This window comes from Camelina sativa, chromosome 15, assembly GCF_030686135.1.
Source record: "Camelina sativa cultivar CO46 ecotype springtype chromosome 15, ASM3068613v1".
Lineage (NCBI taxonomy): Eukaryota > Viridiplantae > Streptophyta > Magnoliopsida > Brassicales > Brassicaceae > Camelina > Camelina sativa.
The window spans coordinates 23513227-23522877 of NC_141894.1; the positions used below are offsets into that span (position 1 = coordinate 23513227).

General features: G+C 40.1%; 2 protein-coding genes across 2 annotated transcripts; both read right to left on the reverse strand.

The window, feature by feature from the left end:
- Positions 1 to 3763: 3763 nt before the first annotated feature.
- LOC147926986 (uncharacterized) lies at positions 3764 to 4684 on the reverse strand. The gene is made up of 2 exons (XM_087487258.1): positions 4424 to 4684; positions 3764 to 4330 (listed from the first exon to the last, which is right to left on the reverse strand). The coding sequence occupies exons 1-2, from the start codon at positions 4682 to 4684 to the stop codon at positions 3764 to 3766; spliced, it is 828 nt and encodes a 275-aa protein (XP_087343384.1).
- Positions 4685 to 8071: 3387 nt separating this feature from the next.
- On the reverse strand, positions 8072 to 9050 carry LOC147926987 (uncharacterized). The gene is made up of 2 exons (XM_087487259.1): positions 8901 to 9050; positions 8072 to 8791 (listed from the first exon to the last, which is right to left on the reverse strand). Exons 1-2 carry the CDS (start codon positions 9048 to 9050, stop codon positions 8072 to 8074), a joined length of 870 nt encoding a protein of 289 aa, XP_087343385.1.
- Between the last annotated feature and the right edge of the window lie 601 nt (positions 9051 to 9651).

Sequence of the window (9651 nt, forward strand, 5' to 3'; positions counted from 1 at the left end):
GCTCTGCCGCAAATGCAGGCCATGCCTCTGGGTTTGAAGTCATAGCAAGAAGGTCCAAACAATCTGTCATAATGAGGATACTTGTCAACAGAATCACCAATAAACACTTCATCGCCCATAAAAGGGTCTCCAACTCGGCATGAAAGGGGGGGGGGGAAGACTTCTACGTGAGCCCTTCAATCCTAAATGCCTCATTCTCCCTCCCCAAGACACAATCCAACCGTGTCCACTCTGTGAATCAGTCGCATGCCAAGACCCGTCAATAAAGCAAACAAGAGCATAAGATGGAACTGGTTACTGCCATATTCAGAGACTTTGTGGCTTGGGAATATGGTTGGTATATCGACTTTGAATGATGATCCGGGGGTGCGCTGTAGGGTGGCAACCCGAGAGATGAGTTGGATTTTTCCTTATATATTATGGCATGCGGATTTAGGCCCGATGAGGAGCCAATATTATGGCATGCAGACTTAGGTCTGATGAGGAGCCAACAAAAACTCAGGGTTTAGGCCTATGGGTACAGGAAAGTCCAAAAGTCGAGAGCAAATGACGCTTGGAGCGTGAGTCTATCGCCTAGAGGTGACCTTCTGTAGATCGGTCGGAGGAGTGCGGGCCGTGGAGATGGTTGCACGGGGGTCATTGGCTGATGGTCGTTCGATATTCGAGGACGAATCTAGATTGGTGGAGGAGAATTGTAACATCCGTGAACCAAAAATTAGTTTTTGGGGATGGGTGTCGAACGACACCAAGGGGGTGTCGGTCGACACCACTAATTTCCGTTTCGACCAGATTGAGTTTTTAATCGTTTCGGTTTGGTTTGGTTTTGGGAAACCATTGAACCGGGTTATTTAAGTGGAAATCGACGAAAGGAAGGGTTTTGGCTTTTGTCTTGTACGCCGTTTATTGTTTTTGAGAAAAGAAAGAGAGAAAAAATGTTCTTGAGGTTTTGGGAAGAGATTGGTGAGATTCCTTGCTGTTCTTGAGAGATTTGGAGCTAGAAAAGATTTAGAAGCTTGCTAGAAGGGTTGGATTCGTTTCTATGGGTCTGAATCTTCTTGCAAAGAGGTGAGTGCATGACCATGGCTAATCTAAGCCTTTGATTTCCTTGTTCTTGCTTGGTTGTTGCTTGTTTGTGTGTTTTTCTTGCTGGGATTGGTTGATACAGGTTCCTACAGATGTTTAAGGCCTGGGTTTCGAGTATTGGACGATTTGGAGGAGATTTGGGAGTGAGATTTGACTCTCGACTTCGCGCGGATCGCAGATGCAGAGGGAGTGCCGATCGACACCAGCAAATTAGGCATCGATCGATAGTGTGGGGTAGTGTCGGTCGACACGAAGGCCATTGTCGGTCAACACTTGGCTTGTGTCGGTCGATACCTCCCTTCCAGCGAGACGATGTTTGATTTCCTGGTTTGTTTGTTTTGTTTGTTGTTTGTTTGGAACATTGGAATCATTGTTGCTTGTGTGTATAGCCCAGTAGATGGGAGGATTGCCTCACTGAGTGTTTATCAAATACTCATGCATCTCAATATGTGTTTGTGGTGTAGGTAAAGGCAAAGTGTGATCGTGGAATCAAGGCGATGAAGAGGAGGATGTTTTAGGGACTCGATTGGATGTTGTCTGGCATCGTTAGGTTGTTAGAGTTGAGTCATTAGAAACATTGTTAAGTTGCTGGTTTCATGTTTTCTGATGATTGGCTATTGGATTATTGATTATCTTGTTATTGGATATTGCTTATGCTATAGTATTGGTTTTATTATTGGATATTATTAGATATTGTTATTGGTATTGTTATTCCTCTGTTGAGTGTGATTGTGGTTAGGTGGTTAGTGGGTATGGGACCACTAGTTGTAGTTTAATTATTTATTACATTTATTATTTATTATTTAAAAAGAAAAAAAGGTCGTTCCTTTCAGATACTTTCTATGACACAACTGCTCGACAAATTGACCACTAAAGTTTGCGAGAATATTATATAGTGAAGCAATGCAACAACAAATGTTTTGAGGCTTTCAATTCAAAAGAAGAATAATAAAAACTAATCTGAGAGATGGGTGGCATGACGTGGCATTTAACATGGTTTCTCTTGGTTCCAAGAGATTAGTATTTGGGTTTAGGAAGTATCTGAAAGGACCGATTAGTATTTTGAAAGGACCCTAAACCCTAAACCCTAAATAAACAGTATTTTGTGATATTGGTAGGGTGGAATAGGTGCATCCACCGATTATACATAAGCAAAACATATTATTGGTGTTGTTGTTTACACTAATAATAGTAAAAGACAAAATATCTCCTCGAATAGGACTAGTAGTACTTAGACCATCTCCACTAGAGGAACCCATCTAAATTGCTCAAAATTAAATTAATCATATATTTAATATTAAATTAATCAAAGTAACCGTTAACAATTTTAAACAAAATCATCCATCCAATAGAGAAATCTTATCAAGGTTGCTTAATCATTAAAATAATTATTTTTTAGGGAGGATCATACTTTGAGAGAAGTGAACATTTATTTTTGTTCGAAATTAATTGATGGACCAAAATTTTGTTTGTTTTGAAGGATTACTATAAGATTCTAGATGTTGATTAAACCAAAATTACTATAAGGTTTTGTTGGATCCTATTAAAGTTATTAAAGTTATTTTTGGTGTTGGTTTAGAAACAATGCTTACTGTGTTTTGTGTTATTTTAGAAAATACATGTGCTATTTTAGAAAATACATGCTTAAATGTTTATTAGATGTTTATTTAAATTTAGAAAATATTTTTAAATTATAAAAGATGATTTCATTTTTAATTATTTATTAAATTTTTATTTTAATTTAATATGAAAATTATTTAACTAAAAACATAACCAAAATCATTAAAACTACTAAACCACAAAATAAAGGGTATTTTGGTCATTTCATATATTGTATCCAGATATCTATACCAGATTACAAAACAAACATAATTTGTTCCAGCTACAATTTCTAGATGAATTGAACCAAAAACACAAACGAACAGTATCTGGATGTTGCGTCCAGATACTGCATCCAAATACTAAATCCTGATATTGCGTCTAGATCATGAAACAAACAACACCTAAGACTTTAAGATCCAAATCAGTAGAACAGAGATAGAACAAAAAAGAAAACAATTCAACTACAAAATAAAGAAGAAGAAGAAAAACAAAGATTGAGTTTAAATTACTTATCTTTCTCAACGAGGAAAGAAGGCTGTGATCGGAGACCACCACCAAAAAAGTTAGGTACTGAGAAGCAGACGGAGGCACAGTAAGAGGCGGCAGATACGTAACGAATCTCCCTCCACCACCACCAGTAACACCACCACCTCCGCCTCCACCACCACCACCACCAAGTGAATTCATCATCATCACCACCACGACGGCTACTTCTTCGTATTCTTCCTCAGCTGGTTGGTATCGGGAGAAACAACTGAGTAAAGATAGAGAAGAATGGAGCTGGGCGAAGATCGAGGTAATGCGATGGCCGTGAATCGAATGATTTTTCTGGTTTTCATCGGCGACTGATCGGCCTTTTGGATCGAGAGAGAAAAGAGAGAGAGGATCGCAAAAAAAAAAAGAAGGAAAAAAATGGGAAAATTAATTTTTCTTTTATATTTATGTATCAACTTATCAAAACATGTCACGTACCGTTGCCAATGAGTTGCTCAAGTTACTTCTTACACAAATGTTTCTCCGCTTTTTTTTTTTGGCTCAACTTCAACTCATCATTAACTAATAAGATTACTCAAGATTATTACACAGTTTCTACTTTGACATGGTGATTTAACCAATTAGGCACTAATGAAAGCATACGAGGAACATAATTCTCAAGTGAGAGAGCTTCTCTCACAACTTTGTCGGCCACTTGATTACCCTCCCTAGGCGTGAAATGCAGCCTCACCTCCTCAAAGTACTGGAAAGCTTGTCTTATGTCCTGCAAGATCGGGGCTAGATTTGGAGTGTCTCTTTCTTCCTTAATCATGGACACAAGTTTTTGAGAGTCTGTTTCAAATATCACTTGTCGATAATTGAATCTGATCAGCGATAACACCACACCTCTAAGGGATTCAATCTCAGCCTCCAGCTCCGAATTCACTCTTGGCAAAGCCCTCATCCCCACCCAAAGCACATGACCCTTATCATTCCTCACAACCCAGCCGATACCACTGTTTGTTCCATCTACTGTCCATGCCCCATCACTGTTACATTTTATCCAGCCTAGAGGGAGAGGGTTCCAGCGAGTTGTTGTCTTACCCGCGATTTTCCGGGGTTCTATGTGCTGTGCAGGTGGTACTCTAAGCCTCCATTCTTCCTCGTCTTCCTTTGCTTTTTCAATGATTTACGGTCTCGAAAATTCTTTGCCTTGAAATATCAGGTTGCTTCTGTTTTTCCAGAGTCTCCAGAGAATCCATACCGGGTTTGAGTTATGTGAGGAACTCTCAGGTGGAAGGTCTTTGAAGTTCATCGCATAGTAAAGATTTTGGTAGAGAGAATCAGACCATTCACCCTCCTGTGGAGCAGCAAAGGGAGAGAGAGCCCAGGTCAGTCTTGCAAAGGTGCACTTGAAAAAGAGATGGTTGACTGTTTCTACACTATTAAGGCATCTGCAACATGCACTATCTCTTGCTAGGTGTCTATGGGAGAGATTACCTGCAACTGACAAACAATTAGCCATACATTTCCAGAGGAACTGACGAATCTTGGGTGGGACATCCAATTTCCAGATTTGCTTATATAGGGGGGATATGCTCGGTTGAAGGACCTCTTCAAGTTCACCTTGGTTGTTAATTATCTCAGTCAGGACCGAATAGCCAGATTTGATTGAGTAGTGCCCTGAATGGTTGTAATCCCATGCGTATCTATCCTTTGTAAGTCATCCCCCTGGTCTCTGATGCAACACCTTCCTAGCGTCCTCCTCTGATAGGATAGTAGAAATGAGTTCTTGCTTCCATTCTCTACCGCAGTCTTCCAACAAGTCATTAACGAATCGGAGCTGGGAACCAACCTCTTTTTGTTCTTAGGGCACTTGCCGTAGAGAAAGAACTGGTTTGGCAGGTTTAGAGCCTAACCACTGGTGTTTCCAAATCTCAATGGACTTTCCATTACCAATTATGGCTCTTGTACCTTGTTTCATCATGATTTGAGTTTCATGGATGCTTCTCCAAGCGTACGACGGCCGAGAGCCTAACGGGGCATTTAGAGGATCTGATTTGTTGTAGTACCTGCTTTTGTAGATTCTCGCCATTAATGAGTCAAGATTGGTTAGAATCATCAATAATTGTTTCCCCAATAATGCAATGTTGAAACTTTCAATATCCTTAAACCCTAGACCTCCTACCGCTTTAGGACGACGGAGGTGTTCCCATGCTTTCCAATCCATGCCCTTGCCTTCCTTTTTGTTCTTCCACCGGAAGTCTTCCATGATTGAGACTAGCTGTTGACAAGTTTCCTTGGGGAGTTTGAAACATGACAGCTTGTCCTGTGGGAAGGTTGTTAAAGTGTGGGGACCAGGGTTTGAGTAACGCCTGGCGCACCAATAACCTACTGGTGGATTTGGATGAATAGTTCCACTCCACAGTGAGGGGTTAGGATCGATGCCCTGCAGGGCCAGCTTGGGGTCCGTTGGGGAGGCTAGCGGTGGGCTAGTGGGGTCCGCGGAACGGGTTGTCACACTTGAGACCGGTGATTTGGCCATTTCTCTTAGCTATTTCTAGTGTCTGAACAAGCATTTCCGTGCAGATCACAAACAAATAAGGGGAGAGGGGGTCTCCTTGTCTTAAGCCTATTGTCGGAGTTATATTGCCGTAAGCCGCTGCATTAATCAAGACCTGGTATCTGATAGATATGACGCACGCCATCACTAACTTAATCCATCCTTCAGCATAACCCAAGGTCTTCATGGCTTGTTCCAAGAAAGGCCATTCCACACGGTCGAAAGCCTTGGAGATGTCTGTCTGTTTCTCCGCTTCGTGGACCAATTATTAGGTTTTTTATTTTTTATTTTGGCTCAAAAATAAGAGTAACTGGGAGAGAATCCCCCAGTGGAGATGCTCTTATGGCTCTTCAACCACTAAAACAGAACCTTAGTAACGTGTTTAATTGACAATGGACGATTGTGTGCTCAGCATATGTTGGGCAAAAGCCACTTTATAATATTTGGTTTTCGTCAAGTATCAATATATATATATATATATATATATATATATATATATATATATATAATAGATTAGAACCCGTAAGTTGTGTGGGTTTAATTTTGTAAATTAAATTAAATTTTACAAAAATATATTAAAATTTGTTGTACCTTATTTATAAGTTTTATGTTTGCTATAATATAGAGATTTATATCCATATACAAATCTTTTATGTATGTTACCGTTAAAAACGTATTTTTACACCTAAATATACTGTATAATTAAAATTTATTTTTTACCACCACCTAGAAAATATATGTATGAACACATTAAGCCAACTATTATATGTCTTTTTACTTTCAGTTTTGCATAGTGTTTTTAATTACTAAAATTATTGGCTCAAAAAGAACATTTCGAATATAAAATATACTAAATAGTATACTAATCAATGATGTATCATAACAATAGTGTATAACCAACCATGGAGAGAACCTCGGCTCTGCCCTCCTCCCAATGGAGAGAACATAGCGTCCAACCTCCTCCACCTTCCTCCCTTAGGGAGATAACCTTGCGCCCAACCACATCTTTTAGCTATGTCAAAATGGCTTGCGCCGACAACCAATGAAACTAAAGACCCTTTTCTAACGTCACAAAATCTTTTGATAGTAACTAATGTTAAATATTCCAATGTATTTGTGGTAGTGTTTTTGACACCATGATGTAGCCTTTGTCTCTGGAACTCCCCGACTGCCACCTTGCTTAGTGAGCCCATGTCCATAGGCCCATCTTTCTTAGTGGGCCCCATGTCTACTCCTGGTCCATCCATATCCGACGGCCGGTCAGCTAAGTCTGGAAGACTTTATATACTTAATTACCGACCTTATAAATTACCATATGATCTTTCCCTGTGTTTTGTCCTCACTCGCCCAGTTCCGACAATCACTTTCTGAAAGGTTACTAACCTTAAACTACTCCAGCTCAAGCACGCTTAACTCTGGAGTTCTCTCAGGACAATTGATCGAAATGATAAGTCCACTTTGGTGACATAGGTGGCCAAAACAATTCTTTTAAACCTATCCGCAAACCAGGGTGTCACAGTCTCCGAACTCCTATTGAATTATCAACAACAATTTATCTTTTTCCAATCTATCTATCTATGTTTGTTGTAAGCTTATGTTTGATTAACCTATTTTATCTAACCGTTAGGTTGACGAGCTTCTACTCCTTATCTCCCTTTGAGATTGAATGAGTGGTAAAAATTATATTTGAACGAAAAGCGTCTATGACCACCCAATCAAGGTTGAGAAATTAGAAAAAAAAATTAATTTGACATAAATATAAAAATAATAGAAAAATATAAGCAAGATAATATATAAATCCAAAATAATCCAAAGGTGAAAAGATAAATTAAATAAAAAATCTAAAAATACTACATTAATTTAAAAATACAGTATTACAAAAAGAACATGCATATATTAATCATTTTTTGGGTCAACATATTAATCCTATTCCAAACTGAAAAAGGAGAAAGTAGGAGAACATTTTGGTTTTAAAAACTAAGAACAATTTACTTTTCCATTATAAACGTTTTACGAATATAACAAAGTTGAAAGCAATATTTTTGAATAAATTATTTTGTTAGATGAAAAATATAAGACGATCTATCTTATTATATAAAGTTGGGACAACATATTAAAAAAAAGGACCGAGGGATCTTTTATTTTATGTTTTGTCTACAAAAGATCAGCTCAAACGAGCCAATGGGAAGGAAAATTGTTTACAAACAGAACATGATGCGGAGAGGTACGCGCTTCGCGTGCCAAAGAGTCCGCAGTTACATTAGCTTTTCTTGAAATATAAGATAAAGAGAAGGAAGAAAATTCTTCCCTATCCATCGTGATGTCTTCCAAGTACGTCGTGAAAGCTGGTCAGTCAGAAGGAGAACACACCATCTTCACCAAATCTGCACAGTCTGTAAAGAAAGCCACGTCCCGGAAATCATGGCCAATCATGCACCGCATCGCCCACAGGAAAGCTTCAGCTTCGGCATGTAATGTAGATAGACTTCGACGAAAAATCCTAGCGCCCATCAGCGGCGACGCAGCCTGTAGTGAGGTACAACACCATCCAGCGCCTGCAAATTGGTCTACTACTTTCCAGGAACCATCTATAAAGCAGCGGTAACCCGAGAACACAGTTGGAAGTGAGGTCGTGGCCGCCGGAACCGATAACCCTACATGCATTGAAATAGAGATACCGATATCCTCCTCGACTTGTGCCTTCTGCCACCCTGTAGCTTCTCCTTCTGCAATCCTAACAATATTCTCCGGTTTCTCCACAATATTTTCAAAAACTCGTGCATTTCGGGCTTTCCAAATATACCACATAAGCCAAGGAAAGGCCACAATATTTGCCCCTGGATTTTTCTGTCCTAAGAAGTGGTCCACATTTGCATACACCGATTCCGTCGGAAAATAGAGTGGGCCCACCGGTACATAGGCCAAAGCCCATACCTGACGAGCAGGAGGGCATACAAAAATTGCATGATTTATTGTCTCCTCATCCGCTCCACAACAAACACTTCCAATGTCACATGCAATACCTTGACGTCCCAGGGTAGCCAAAACCGAAACGCATCCAGTTAGGACCTGCCACATAAAATGTTGAATTTTAGGAGGGCAACGGACCCTCCAAACGCTAGCTAGAAGGGGGGGTAATTTCCGGCCCAGAACCATAGGGCTTAAAAGTCCGCTTTACATCTAATCGTGCAGTGTGATAGCCCAATTTGACTGTATACCGCCGTGTTTTCGTAAAATGCCAACCGAAAAGGTCAGCCCTCTGATTACCACCTAAAGGTATAGCCTGGATCAAAGCCACATCGTCTGGATCAAAATGCTCATCAATCATGTCCATCCGCCAAGAGTTAGTCTGACGATCAATTAAATGAGTCATTTGAAGGGAGAGGTCCTTTACCAGCCCCCTACTTAAAGCTGGTCTCGGGAATTGAGCTGGCACCCAAGGATCAGACCATATGGAAATGGTGTCCCTAAAGCCAACCCGTTTAATAAGTCCTTTGTTAACCAGAGAGCAAGCGGAACAGATACTCCTCCACCCATATGATGGGGAGTAAGACCTAATTGGATCCAACGGATGCGTATTCCTATAGTACCTACTTTTAAAAACCCTGGCAAACAGGGAATCCGGAGCATCAATTAGTCGCCAAAGCTGTTTAGCCAGCAAGGCTGTATTAAAATCATCCACATTCCTAAATCCAAGACCACCTAGCTGTTTACTAACGCATAATTTTTCCCAAGCAAGCCAATGCATGCCCCCTGACTGTCCATTAGAACTCCACCAAAAATTTACCACCGCACTAGTAAGTTTGGATGTGATTGTTTTAGGGATTCAAAAACAAGACATCACGAAGGTCGGCACAGCAGTAGCTACAGATTTAATCATTACTTCTTTCCCCCTTCCGAAAGCAAATTTACCGTCCACCCATTCGTAC

Coding starts and splice junctions, on each gene's coding strand:
- LOC147926986 (XM_087487258.1), bottom strand. CDS start 4,684: ATGGCTAATTGTTTGTCAGTTGCAGGTAATCTCTCCCATAGACACCTA. Junction 4,331..4,423: donor CCTCACATAACTCAAACCCG/GTATGGATTCTC, acceptor GAAAAAGCAAAG/GAAGACGAGGAAGAATGGAG.
- LOC147926987 (XM_087487259.1), bottom strand. CDS start 9,050: ATGATTGATGAGCATTTTGATCCAGACGATGTGGCTTTGATCCAGGCT. Junction 8,792..8,900: donor ATCACACTGCACGATTAGAT/GTAAAGCGGACT, acceptor TTTATGTGGCAG/GTCCTAACTGGATGCGTTTC.